The sequence below is a fragment of the Sprattus sprattus genome (genome assembly GCF_963457725.1).
Source record: "Sprattus sprattus genome assembly, chromosome: 9".
In the NCBI taxonomy this organism is placed as follows: Eukaryota; Metazoa; Chordata; class Actinopteri; order Clupeiformes; family Clupeidae; genus Sprattus; species Sprattus sprattus.
Window position 1 is genome coordinate 18,905,620 of NC_137928.1, and position 14,744 is coordinate 18,920,363.

The 14,744-nt window shown below is 46.3% G+C and overlaps 1 protein-coding gene across 1 annotated transcript; it reads left to right on the forward strand.

Moving 5' to 3' along the window:
* Positions 1 to 5,980: 5,980 nt before the first annotated feature.
* kcnj5 (potassium inwardly rectifying channel subfamily J member 5) lies at positions 5,981 to 14,497 on the forward strand (the record flags this gene model as incomplete). The annotated part of the gene is made up of 3 exons (XM_080845151.1): positions 5,981 to 6,043; positions 8,206 to 9,079; positions 14,109 to 14,497. The coding sequence occupies 3 exons, from the start codon at positions 5,981 to 5,983 to the stop codon at positions 14,495 to 14,497; spliced, it is 1,326 nt and encodes a 441-aa protein (XP_080701277.1).
* Positions 14,498 to 14,744: the final 247 nt, after the last annotated feature.

Below are 14,744 nucleotides of genomic sequence, written 5' to 3' on the forward strand. Positions count from 1 at the left end.
TGTCATTCCCGCAGGTGCTGGAAGTGAGCTTGGCCTGTGACGTGTAAATGTAATGAAGAGACTCAGCGAGAGAAGCCAGCAGAAGCTCGGCAGTGTGACCCCAACACACATGAAATTGCCCTTCAGTGTGCTGACCCCTGACCTTATCACACGCCTGGGTGTTGCCGCCATCGGTTGCAAAGTCAGCCATCCCTTGATGCATCCCTTACCCCTTTCAGGCATAGGCGAGCAGTTATTTTTGTGGACTGTATTTAAAAGTGAAATCCAAATGATATTAGTGTTTGAATAATTAATTGTGGGCATTTATTTAGCCAAGGAAGAATCTCAAGGGGGTGTGCAAAATGTACTTAAAATGCAGCCCTGGCTTCTGTTGCGGCAAAGCATTTGTTTCAAAGGCCAAAGAAAGTGTGAAACAGTTCTCTGAGAGAGAGAGACAGAGAGAGAGAGATCTGCCATTGCGAACTCTGACTGATCTTTGATGCAATGTTCTCCTTTGTGGATATTTCATTTTGCCTTTCGGCAAAAAAGGAAAGGAGGGGATGGAAAGAGGGAAAGGCCAAAACAATGCTGTGTGCATGGTCCATTTCCTTACAGTGGGGTGGTCTTTGCTGAAGCCCTCTATGGAACAGTGGCCTCCAGTAACACAACATAAAAACCCACAACCAGACCAAATAGGAAGCTCAATTACTTCAGCTCCCATAGTAAACAATCCAATCTCTTTTTGCGCATAAACAGTATCGTCATGGACTGTGTTCATGCAATTTAAAAGTGACAACCTGCACATTTATGCCTGTGATTTAGGGCTGAGTTCAGTAAAGGAGCGCTGTGTTTATCTGCTAGCTCTCCCACCAGTAAGGGGAAAGGGGGGAAGAAGGGGACAGAGAGAGCGAGAGAGAGAAGAAGAGGAAGAATATTGCATCCTGCACTCTGCCACACATAAATGTGATGCATGGAGGAGAAAAAGAGCGAACGCCACCACTGCATCCTGTAAAAAAAATGTGTCGTAAAACACCAGAGGAACACCCTCCAACCCCACACACACAACAGAATGCAGTCTTCTCTCTTGCTCACACACACATACACACAAAAACACACATATACACACACACACACACCAACAGCTCTCTTCACAATCCACCTCTGCCTTGTCGCTTCCGCCACTCACATTCTCATCCGTCTCCTCCTCATGGAGGAATGGGGACAGAGGTACTTGTTGGCCGGGCTAATTGGTCATTATCAGTATGGCTCAGCCATTATCAGTGTGCTGTGACTCCAGGCGCTGTGCGGGTAAGAAGGCTGCTGAGGACTAGGAGCTACTTCACTCAGGCTTTTCTGTGCCTTATTGTGACATATGGGGAGAGCAAAGAGCAGGGTGCTGTGGGTCACGCTCCACCTCGGCCCATCCATACGGAAAGGTCACAGTGCAGAGCGTGCTGGATCAATAGGACATCATGCATTGTGCCATAACGACAGAAATTCACTGAATAGCACAAAAGAGTGAATTATGTTTTTTTCGGCCATTGTAACAGCCACACATGGAAGACATTTGTGAAAATCCACAACACAGTGACAAAATGAACTGTTTGTCTGGGCTTCTGTCGAAATTACAGCAAGTGTTTCCATTTATTTTTTCATGTGGCATTGGAGGCTTAATTGTTGTGATTAAATTCCACTCCTGTCTGATCAATACTGCTATGCTTCTTACAGATAGGTCAAGCTTGCAGATTGACACTATGGATTTTGGATGGATATCGATATTAGATAGCATACTAGTCATGAGCAGCCCTTTGTCCTTCTATGTTTCAGTTCCCTGTCAGGACTGTGTCACCCCTGCCTTCCATCCCTGCCCATTCTAAACACATCCCTCAAACACGCTTCTCCCCTCTCCCACACCAGGCAGCCCATGATAACGAGCTGCCGAGCACTCCGATAGAGCCGGGAAGAAGTGTCACACCACTTGGTTTTACTTTAAAACCACTCACTCACTCACACACACACACACACACACACACACACACACACACACACACACACACACACACACACACACAAACACAGACAACTACACAGACTCACTCACAGACACACACTCACATAGACACCTATACAAACGCAAATAACCATTAACCACACAATCACACACACACACGCACTCATCTCCAGGTAGTCACACATCCAGCCATCAGACACACACACACACACACAAATGAACACTATGCTGGTGGAGGATGCCTTCTGGAGTGGTTGGCAGCTGGTTAACCATGGCTCCCCCATACTCTGTCCAGTCTCACTCATCACAGCAGGGGCATCACTTTCAGAGGACCAGCCTCTTGGCGCCGCGGTTCGAGCAAGGGAGATTGGAGGGGAGGGGGATGAGTGCAGTCTCAACTTGCGGAGGCTATTCTTGGCTTGGAGCGGGCAGTATTTTTTGGTGGAGGTGGATTGGGGGTTGGGGTAGGGTGAGACAAGGGGGAGGACACTGTCATTTCATTAGGCTAATTGTCCTCAGTTGGGACTGGGACATCTGGTACAGATAGAGCCAACCGGGAGAAGGTGATCTAAGGAAGGTGATTGAAGCCGTTGGAACACACATGTGCATCCGAAAGCACACAACAAACACACACACACACAGAAGAAGAGAGTCCTCTGGGCTGCCAGCCAAGATGACTACCATTGACGCTAGGGACGCGGTAAGCCGCTTGGCCCGTGCCCGACCTCCAAGTGTCACACCAGAGTGGTGAGAGGTACAGAGCTGTGTCCCATCTCTCATTCCTCCCAGAGATGGACACAGTCTGAGGAGGAGAAGGAGGAGGAAGAATGATGGCATCCTCCTGATGTCTCTGAATAGCTAATGGGAGTGTGTGTGTGTGTGTGTGTGTGTGTGTGTGTAATATCACTCCTCTACCTTAGATGTACCCTATTCCGTCAAACTCTGACTTGTGCATTTTATTTTGTTGACTCCTCAAAATTGCTTTCCCCCCCACACACACCCCAAAAACAGAAATGAAAACCTGCAAGGTCTGTGATATAGGATGAATGACCAGCTGCAAACATTACATCCTAATGGTAAAGTACGGATTATTGCTGTGCTGGCTCTTCGTGGGGTTTATTAATTGCTTCCAGTGAACCAGACAGGGAGTTCAAGATGATGGAGAGAGAGAGAGAGTCAGAGGGATGTATGTACTGTATTGATTATCATTTCTTTCAGCTGTTGCACCCAGTAGCCATGTCTCTCGGGTTTTAAACTGCATTATTTGGGACTGTGGAGGAGTGTGCCCCTGCCAAACCTGCACCATGGTGTTTTATCATTCCCTGTAGATGATTAAAAAGTGAAAGGTTATCTGGCAAATGAAGTGCATCTCTGCCGTCTTAATGCAGTGACTTTTTTTTGTCGTAGAGTAACGATTTAAGTAGTAATCTGCAAGGGCCGTTGGACTGTGGCCCTCTCAAGGCAGTTTAAGCCATCCTCAGACTGTGTTATCGAAGTGCTAATTAGTATTGATACAAGAGCGCACTTGGCATGGCTCGCGGCGAGCTCTCACCTTTCCCAAGAATGCTGACGTCTACGAAATATGCACAAGCACATCGAACCCTAAGCTCACACACACACACATACACAAAGACCCCCCCCCCCCCCCCCATCACAAACACAGAATGAGGGTCACCTAAGAGATCGTCCCTTAACAGTAGCTACAGGCAAACAGATGTTTGGTCTCTCTCTCTAGGTTTGACTCTCTGGCCTCGCTCTTGGAAATGTGGAGCCTGTTTGTATTCGCTTGGCTAGATCATGCCCGGAGCACTCCCTCTGGGCTGAGTTCAAGCCCTGCCTCCCCCTTCCTTTCCCTTCACTTCCTCCACCCCAACCCCCCCTCCATGCTTGTCCTGAGACCCGACTCAACCACAAACACCCTGTCAGCCTAAAAGCTGCCCAGTAAGAACACATGCTTTCCTCTCAGGGGCGACGAGATAAGCGCCTGCTCACTAGAGTCTGTTCACGCCGCAAGTTCCCCCCACCCTTCCCCACTTGCGCAGAGCTATCGGCTGTCTCTAAGTGCAGCTATCAGAGTCCAGGGGAGAGGCATGAAGGGGTTGCAGGTTCACCGGCGTCATCAGCATGATTTATACATGCGACCCCTCCGCATGGAGAGAGTGAGACGCAAGCGTGGCTCGAAATGCATTCAAATGGGGCTGTGGTTTTTCTACATTTTATTGACCCAGTGTTCCTCCGTGTGTACCCTCTGGAGCTGATGCTCATCACGTCGTCGCCTTGCCCTTTGCAGTAGAGCCATCAATGTCAACAGGCTATTCCTGGGTGGACGCTGTGTGCGACATATCTCCTCTGCAGAGTGGGCCCTCTTTGCATTTCCTGTGCCCCAGCTTGCCATCTTTGTATTCAGACTATGAGTGTTACAAATGGATGAGATGTTAAAGGGGTGTGTGTGGCCATTGCTGCAGCCGGCAATCAGTTTAATTTGTGCTGGGTTAAATGTGTTTCCATACCGTGTTACCATTGATTTGATTTCCAGCCAGATCAATGTCTCAATTTGGAGTCTTGTTGCATAACAACAAAAGCAGGTTTCTTGACGAGCAGCATCCATATAGAGCCGTCTATAGAATGCCTCTTAATGGTTCTGTAAATAAAGCGCCTATCATCATCCATATGCAGCACCCATATTTGTGGCCAACAATCTAAAATGACAGATAGGAAATGGCCAAACAAAAACAGGATTTTCTTTTTTCCTTCTCTCTGCATGACTGGAGCCTTTTGTAATTCATGCCCATGAATAACATTTTGTCAGGTTTCTTTGCGAACGCAGGTGCACAGTAGGGGGAACAAAAAATAACAGATCGAAAATTGAATTTCTAAATAATATTTCCTGTCACAGCATCATACAGTTAAACTAAGAGCAATCAAATTAGACCGAAACAAACAATGTGCCAAGGTGTGGGAGACAAAAATGCCCTTTGTCAATATGAAAGGCAACACAGAAAATATAATGGAAGTGACAGCGTTGTTTTTTTTTATATCACCATGCTGTGGAAAAATAAAGTAAAATAAATAAAGTGTTATAAAAGGGCATGTCAAGCCTTATCTTCAACAAGGAGTGTATTTTGAGAAAAAGTAAGAAGAGGAAAAAAATAAAAGTAGGAGTGCATCTCCAAAGACAGATAAAACAGCATCAGTGTTCCTCCTCATCTCCTCTGCTGACAGAGTGTGTTGCTGTCGAGTGTCGTGCGTCTCCTGCTTTCCAAGCGCTCAGCTTAGCCCAGTAAACATGGAGCTCACGCTAGGTTGGCGCTGATGTGCCGTCTCCTCTGGGACAAGCACGGAGTGGCCAGGCACAGCTGAGACCAATTGCTTGTTTTAGACGCACGTGTTAACAAACAGTTCCTGCACAGTTGGACAGACATACACGTCCCAGTTGGCCTGTGAGCTAAAAATCAACAGATTAGCATGCTGATGTTCCCAATATTAAAAAAAGGTGTGTGACATGTTGTTTCTTGCCAGGGCGAGGTATTAGTGTTGTACCAATTTCGGAATCTCTGTTGTGCTGTCTCCTCTTTTCCTGTTTGCCGATGTATGTGTCTGCCCCGGTCGATTAGAATTTTCAGGCCCATTTCACATGATAAATATGCATGTTGCAGTAATTGAGATGGATATAAACACTTAATGAACTATTGACCGAGCTTAAGTATTTTGTAAAACGTTTGTATTTCATCACTGTGTGGTTGAATGTTATCCAGGATTGAGTGTGAACTGTTGGTATTGAATCCTTGGAATGAGGAACGTGTGTTTGATGCCGCCCTAATCTAGGTAATGTCAATCTTTTCACAGATGGTTTCTTGATTTCTGTTTGGCTCTCTCCCTCCCCCTCCCCCTCCCCCTCCCCCTCCCCCTCCTCTCTCTCTCTCTCTCTCTCTCTCTCTCTCTATCTATTTTTCCCTCCCATGCAACACAGGTGTACAGCCGCAGCTGAGGATGGCAGGGGATTCTCGAATCCACATGGACCACGACATGGAGATAGGAGTGACACCTAGCGAGGTCAGAACTCAATCCCCAGTCTCCTCATTCCAGGCCATCCCCCTCAACACAAACCTCACCATCACACACTAACAAAGCTCCTCCTCACTAACAAACGTTAACAAAGAGAGATGCTTAAAACCAGAGTAATTGCATTTCACAGCAGTGACTGCATTCTGCGATCAATATACAATCCTTTTTCTGTAAATACTGCTCAGGTAAATATGTCAAGGGAGATGTAGAGCCTGGAAGGTTCCATAGCATTGTTGCTTTGCAAGTACCTTAATTACTCAAGAAATGAGAACCACAGCGTCTGTCCAAATAGTGTAATTATGAAGTCAAGAATTTTAATCATGAAGTTGACACCTTTATTTTCCTAAAAAAAGGATCTTCTAATCCCATCCAATAATGTTGTTTATATTATAAGACATTAAAGGAAACACATGACGGTCATAGATAAGCCTAATGAATTCTATATCATCCAACTGAGAATATTGTCAAGCATCTCTGGACATAAGTTCATCTAGAGAAGTACATGTAATTAAGCTGCAAACACATCCTTCATTCTATCAATAACTAAACCATGGGTCAATTAATAGATTTCTCTCTTCTTGTTTATTGCTGTCTTTTAGTCTACCAATTTATCAATGTCAAAACACTCATTAGTACTGGAGGAACCTAGCAATCGATTCTGCTGTCGATAAATCAGTTGCAACATATACGTGAACATCATATGTGAACATTTATTCAGACACTTAAACACTTTTATCCACAGCTACTTAGAACATAATACAGAATGACAGTGTTTTTCATACTTAGTTTTTCAGGATGTGTACTCCCGAGGTTTTGAACCTTTGACTATGGTGTTGTTAGCTCTTTGCTCTTTCAGTTGATCTATAGGAACACATGAGAAGTGGTGCCTAACCAAGATGTTATTTCAGTCACAGTATTTAGTTTTATTTTATGGTTCTGTTATACAGTATTCTAGCAAATGTGCCCTCTAAAACTATCCTATGTAGTCAGAAACCCATCACTGTGTATTGTCACTCGAATTGTTGTAGATTGTGGATTGTTTTTGCATGTTCAAAGGAATGGAAGTACTAAAAGGAAAATAGTGGACTGTGTTTGAGCGTTTATGTGGTAGATTTATGTGGATTTCTTGACATTTATAGAGCTGTAGCCCAGTGATCAAATAGGTCTCAGGTGTATGCCCGCGCCAAGGGGATTAGAGGATGCAGGTGTCCGATTAGCACTTTTAAGGAGCTACCTGCACCCTGTCTGTGGCCTTCCCAGCAACACAATACAGCATTTCGATTAACAGTTTAGCACGCTGTCTCCAGCACAGGCACCAAATGTCAGCATGTCCTTGGTCTGTGTGGAGGGCATGGCAATCGGGTACGGGTCCAGAGCCATCCTGCCTGAACCTGCCTGTGTGTCACACACATGAGCACAAGGGGGGGGGGGGGGGGGGGGGAGTTGGGAGGAGCTAGCTAGCAGATGGGGAGTCACATCTCTTGACTGGGCCTGAGCCAGCCTGTGGAAAGATAGCCCCGAACGTCCTTGCGTCACCTCTGACATACGCTCGTACAGACACGAGTTCCTGGCCAACAAAAAGCACTGCGACAGTGTTAGCACAGCCGTGCTGCTAGCCATCAGACCCTCTGAGTTGTTGTGGCAGATCTAAGGAAACATTCGTTTCCCCCTTGCACTAGCAGTGGCGCAGGAGCCGCATAGCTAATGGGAGGCAGCATATGGCTGGTCAATGAGGGGTGCAATTGGAAGGAGTCAGAGAGACAGATGGAGAAGAGTTATTATACATGCTAAGGAAATATGCTGTCACAGGTGACATGCGATGGGCTGGGATGGTGGAACATGCTGTAAGCCATTTATCAGCTCCTTCAGTCTCCTCTCAATCTCCTTCTGCTCTTGAATCCTAGTCCTGTAAACAACATAAGGGTAAAATAGTGCTGAGAACCACTCTTCTTTTCTTTGACAGCTTATTTCTATCTATCTTGTCAGTTCTCAAACACATCTAGTCTTACCTTATATAACAGTCATATAATTATTGACCATTGATTAAAACGTGTCACGGATGTGACATTCTCCTTTAGTGTTTGGACACAGAAAAAAAATTGGAGGAATCGTAATGTTCAGCAGTGTCCTTTTTTTCCCTCCATCGGCAGGTGAAGAAGCTTCCCAAGCACATGCGGGAGGCGCAGATCCCCACCGACCGCACGCACCTAATCGCCGACCCGGCCAAAAAGCCGCGGCAGCGCTACGTCCAGAAAGACGGCAAGTGCAACGTGCACCACGGCAACGTGAAGGAGACCTACCGCTACCTGAGCGACCTGTTCACCACACTGGTGGACCTGCACTGGCGCCTGAGCTTCTTCATCTTCACTCTGGTCTACATTATCAACTGGCTGTTCTTTGGCATCCTGTGGTGGCTGATCGCACTCATCCGCGGCGACCTGTCGCACGGCGACGAGGAGGGCTGGACCCCCTGCGTGGAGAACCTCAACAGCTTCGTCTCGGCTTTCCTCTTCTCTATCGAGACGGAGACCACCATCGGCTATGGCTTCCGGGTCATTACCGAAAAGTGCCCCGAGGGCATCGTGCTGCTGTGCATTCAGGCCATCCTGGGCTCCATCGTCAACGCCATGATGGTGGGCTGCATGTTCGTCAAGATCTCGCAGCCCAAGAACCGGGCCGAGACACTCATGTTCTCGCACAAGGCCGTCATCTCCGTGCGCGACAACAAGCTGTGCCTGATGTTCCGCGTGGGCGACCTGCGTAACTCCCACATCGTCGAGGCGTCGATCCGCGCCAAGCTCATCCGCTCGCAACAGACCAAGGAGGGCGAGTTCATCCCGCTCAACCAGACCGACATTAACATCGGCTTCGACACGGGCGACGACCGGCTCTTCCTGGTGTCGCCGCTCATCATCTCGCACGAGATCAACGAGAAGAGCCCGTTCTGGGAGATGTCAAAGGCCCAGATTGAGAAAGAGCAGTTTGAGATCGTGGTCATTCTGGAGGGTATGGTGGAAGCCACAGGTAAAGTTGCACATTTAGTAACGCTTATATTTATTTAATTTTTAAACGTCTGAACACAGCAGCGTAATGCTCAACTTTCTTATCAGTAAAGGATTATTGAAAGCAGGTTTAAAACTTTGGATCAGATGGTATGCCAAAAGTGACAAGAATGAGTTTCACTCTCAGAATAATAACACACTTGAAGTATATTCAGTCTGCATGAGGCAGTCCCCCTGATACAAAATGATTGATGAGACTAGCAAGGATTTCAGGGCTGCCCTCTGCTTTCTGCCATTATCCTTGTCCATTTGAGTGGAGCACAGACTCACAAGGATTGGTTGTCAGCAGATGAAAGTGAGTGATGGTCAGGTGAATAGGTCTTACCCGTATTTCTCCATACACCCGTGCACCCGTACTTCCACTGCATGTGTGTCACAGTGACCCTTTGAAGTTCTTGTTTACAAAATGAATGTATTGTCTTGGCTCGTGCTGGCAGTTCATATGGAGTCAAGTTATAAAGGTAGCACCTCAGGCATGTTCTGGTAAGGGGCCTGATGGAAAGTTTTGCCAATGCATCAGGCTCCCCTTTGTCTGCTATATATATATATTAGTCGGATACAGCATGCAGATGTATTTATTTCTAAAAAAAAAAAAAACAAGAGTAGAAGAGTAGAATTCAATCACCTTCTCATATTTACATACCCAATTTTCCAACTATTCCATTCCTGTGTCCAACCCAATCAATAAAGCATGACCTTACTATCGTAAATGTCCCATATAAGAAAAGAGCCACCTACAGTTGCCAGTCTCTCTATACTAGCTGGTCCCTTTAAAAAAAAAAATTGAATCCCGCCATCACCCCCCCTCAATTGGGGGACTCTGCTACTTATTTTTTTAGTTTCCTCCCCATTAACATTTAGCTGCTTGCAGAATATTGGAGAGGAAACCTGCCTATATCTCTATGCGTACAGAAAATCATTCCTGTGCGTGCCCCTACATGTCTTTTGTAACCGCTTATACATTCTACACCTGATACACTTCCCTTGGCATACTGGATGATCGAAGTAAATATGTGCAATTCAAATAGTTTGTTAGGCCTTTGTCCAAGGACGGCTTTTTGCAGCTCTAATCTAAACATGAGGCATTATACAGGCTGACCTATTACTGTATTCTGCAGTGGCGGCAGACTTGTAGAGAATATGAATGCTCGACCAAAATGCTAAATAATCGGCCGACGTAATGTTATTCAGCAGGGGATGATTGCTTTCATCCTGTTTTTGAACACGCTAATCACAGTCAAGCCATTTCTATCTGGCACTATTTCACATGTGCATGCATTTATTTATTTGTTTTCGCCTGTTGGTGGTTTATGTAGTTGTGATTGTTATTTCTTCGCCTACGCATGGTGCCTCTAAGACACTGTAGCAAGAGACTCTAGAATGGGCCTTCGTTAGAGCAGGTCCGGATCCACCGTGAAAATAGGGTCCTGATTGAGTTTGGGGCCAGGCCAGCGATTGGTGGACCAGGAGGTTGTGTTGTGTTCACAAAACACTGGGCAGTTTGGCTTTGAGTGTTTTGGGCAATCCCTGTGTTTTTCCACAAAGGCACTACCAAAACAGGTTCCACTTCCTGAAACCGTTTCTGCATTAAGTGGCCACGCTATTGGAAATCAATGGGTGGGGGGAAACATGGACGACTCCTGCTAATGTCATTGATTCCACACATCTCGCGAAAATTACAAACAAGGCCCCCACTCACCAGTCATGGGATTCAATCGCCAGACTGGTGAGCAATTTGGCCGGATTAAGCCACTAACAGCCCGGCGTTATCTGGTGTCAATTTGAAAGTTCTGCTCCCGTGAGGCAGCGATGACTTAGTTTCGATGCCTCAAGCCGTAATAAGGTCACACACCCTGAGGGCGCTGATTCTGTGTCCGGCTCTCGTGCATTTTGATTTGACAGTTTGGTTCGTGGTTAAAAAATGGATGAGAGAGGCTCTCCACTCCATTAAGCTGACTGGATGTTAAGCGAAAGCATCTTTTACAGGTCCATGTAATCACTGTGCTAACAGCTTATGCACCCACCAGGAGTGTGGTATTAAATTCAGATTGATAGAGGGGCTGTACAATGTCTGACAGCCAGCCTGCAGCATGAATAATACCATGATGTTCTCCACAAGGCAATATGCAGATGACAATTCCACAGTACGCTGAATCACTGCAACGGATAACAAACAGTGTGATTGTCTCAAGAGATTTGTAGTTATTTGATTGTGTAAGGAAAATGTTATTAGAACCAAAAAGATGTTTTCTTTGGTGATTGCAGCCTGAAGTCAGGTGCAGAATTCAAATGCACATCCTGCAGAAAAATGTAAGGTGTAGAAAGGAAATGAACAGTGGGCCTTTTTGGCATTATGGGTGGAATCAGTTTTACCGGAGGTCCAATTCACACTCAGCCCGAGGACAATTTTAGGAAGAAGGAACACTAGAGTCAGTTATATACAGTTTAATCTGGAATTTGGTCTTGATTTCTTAAGATATGCAATAAAGTGTCTGGACTGATGCCATTAGCTAATCCCTATTGATAAGACAGAAGAGATGCAGCCTTGCCTAATTCCAGTCCTTCAAAGACTCCTCGAGCAGAGGGGAGACGAGTCAGCTTTCACAGATTCCAATGTCGGATCAAAACCACATTGAGAATGACTGCTGTGTTTTGTGCTTTGAACAAAATGCTGTGTCACTCCTGAACTGTTCTCCTGCTAAGTTTAACTGAAAGTTGCCAAATCGCCTTTATCTGTCAGTGTCCCACTCCATCTGATTTGCATACAAACACAAATTAAAATAACACTTTTGCTTTTATCCACCCCCTCCTGAGAGCTGTTCCATCTAGAGAGAAGGTGATGGTGGAGGGGTGGCGGAGGTGGGAGAGGGGCTTTTTTTCCGAGCAGAGAGGCTCCTGGGTGTCAGCCATTGTCGCTGTCGCCAAACTGCCTTCCACAAATAGCCGGAGGAACCTTGGCCCCCAGGTGCTGCCTCCCTATTTATAAGGAGAGAGCACCCAGCACAGATGTTTAACTATTTCCCAGGGACAAGTAGGCTCCATAGATGCAAATCAACACACACACACACACACACACACACACACACACACACACACACACACACACACACACACACACACACACACACACACACACACATACAGACACACATATAGACACACAACGAGAAGCACACACTCACACAGACCCACATACCCAGTCGACACACACATACAGTACACACACATATGCACACACCCACACACTGAATAGACATGCTGTAATTTACATTTTTTTTTTTAATAAATGTTAAGTGGAGACCCGCATAGCCCCATCACACTCCTACACACAATTCTTTACTTCTCCCAGCTGCTATCATAAGCACCTGAGCCCAAGAAGGAAAGCCTGTTTGGAGCGTTTTCATTTCAAACTCAGCGGGCTTCTCTGCAAGCTCAAAAAAGGCTTTTTTTGCACTTTTTTTATTACTGCTGTGGAATTCCATGAGCAGCTCCTTGGCTGCACGATATAGAAGCCCTGCAATTAGAAAACTCTTTTGTTGCCATCGCCTGGCCTGCAGAAAAAGGCGCTGCGTGGTGTTGATAGCGGTTGTCTGACACACAGGTGCGCAATTCACACCTATTAGGTGTCACCCCCCTCACCCCCCTATTCAGAGGATGTCTTGAAACATGAATTACTGCTCCGCTTGCCAAGGGGGTGCAGCCGTACTGTGAACTAAGTGAGCCCAGCGAGATGTTGCACAACACTGAGGCTGCTCATGGTGCTTTTGTTTCAAAGAGGCCAGGCAAACGCAATTTTCAGGCGCGCGGCTCATTTCGCCCGGCGGTATGATGGCAACACTTTGTCTGTCTGTCGAATTCTGAGAAGTGTGAACGGTTGGGGTTGTTTTTCCAGTGTTATCTGGCACCAAACAAGCGCATTAGGAAGAAATAGAGAGAACAGTCTTGTTCCATGTCATGATTTGTTGATGGGACCTTGGTTGTGCTCTCCACAGCAGGTCAGTTTCCTGTTCCATCACAAGCACACGAGTGCTCAGACTCTCAATGATAGTATGGATTTAAAGATAATGAGGCGTCTTCACAGTTACCAAACGTATTCAGATGAATTCACAACCATCGCTATACTGTTATAAAAATGTAAGGTATTCCGCAGATTAGAAAGAAACAGAAGCCTATTTAGAGTAAGCCTAAGAGCATGAATATCATGACCCATGGGTTTCATGCAGGGCCTTGAGACAGAGAACATTTCATTCAAAATATTCCTTTTCCAAGGCCTGGAATGTAATTTAGTCAACACATGCATCCATACTGGAGTTTAATCAATACAAGCACTCATACTCATATAATCACTACACACACTCATGAGAAGCCGCCTCTCCTGCAAATGACTCTCCTGTTCTTCTAATTTAATTGATTCCATTTTAAGTGGAGAACAGTTGTTACTAGATAACTCGTATAGATATTTTCACTATCTCCACGTGGAGCAAATTGCTCTCATCAGTCCTTTCCATCCATGTTGCTGTGGGAGATCGCCATGAAGATCTTTTGATTTGTTTTAATCAAACCAAGGCTTTTTCTTTCCTTTTTCATTTCACCATTTCTAGCAGTAGTTTGTTATGAACCCGGGATCCCTACTAGATTACGACAGGTTCTCATCTTGGATTCTTACAGATGGACAGGGGGCTCTTTTTAAGTGCCATAGCATCATAAAACTATTGGCTGGCTTGGAAAGAGAGAGCCCAAGGCATTCATAATTTATCTACCCTCTCCATTTCCCCACCCCTGTCTCAACCTGTATGTGTGTGGGTGTGGGTGTGTGTGTGTGTTCTCGTCTGTATATGATTGTCTTTGCATCTGCGTATACCTGCCTACATGGACATATGCATGCTAAACCTTTTGTGTGTGTGTCGTTGTGTGTGTGTGTGTGTGTGTGTGTGTGTGTGTGTCCGTGTATCCGGTGTGTGTCTGTGTGCGTGTGTGCAATCCTTCCACAGGAATGACCTGCCAGGCGCGTAGCTCTTACTTGGACTCGGAGGTGCTGTGGGGCTACCGCTTCACGCCAGTGCTCTCGCTTGAGAAGGGCTTCTACGAGGTGGACTACAACAGCTTCCACGACATCTACGAGACCTGCACACCCCCCTGCAGCGCCAAGGAGCTGGCCGCCAGGATGAGGGACAGCCAGCTCTTCCCACAGCTCTCCCTCTTCTCGCCGGAACCCCGGCACCACAGCCAGAACCCCCCTTCGCTCCGGGACCCCCTCATCAGCACCGAGGAGAAGGAGATGACGACGATGCCGACACCGACAGAGGAGACGGGGGAGGCGGAGGAGAGAGGGAGCGAGACCATCAATGGCATGGCTGCCACCATGGAGGAGAAGGCCTAAGAGCATCCAGGCGCACACAGACTCACAGAGACAGGGCTACGTGTAGACCTTATGGCAAAAGCTTTGTTCCATCCCATCACGTGGAGATGATCCCGCAATGTTCATGCAATACCCGTCTCTAGAATGACTACCTAATGTATATGGAAAACTAGAGTCCATTTTGAATAACGCATACGCACACAAACATACAGTTATACAGTTAAACACACAAGCTTGCAAGCACACATACACACACACACACACAATT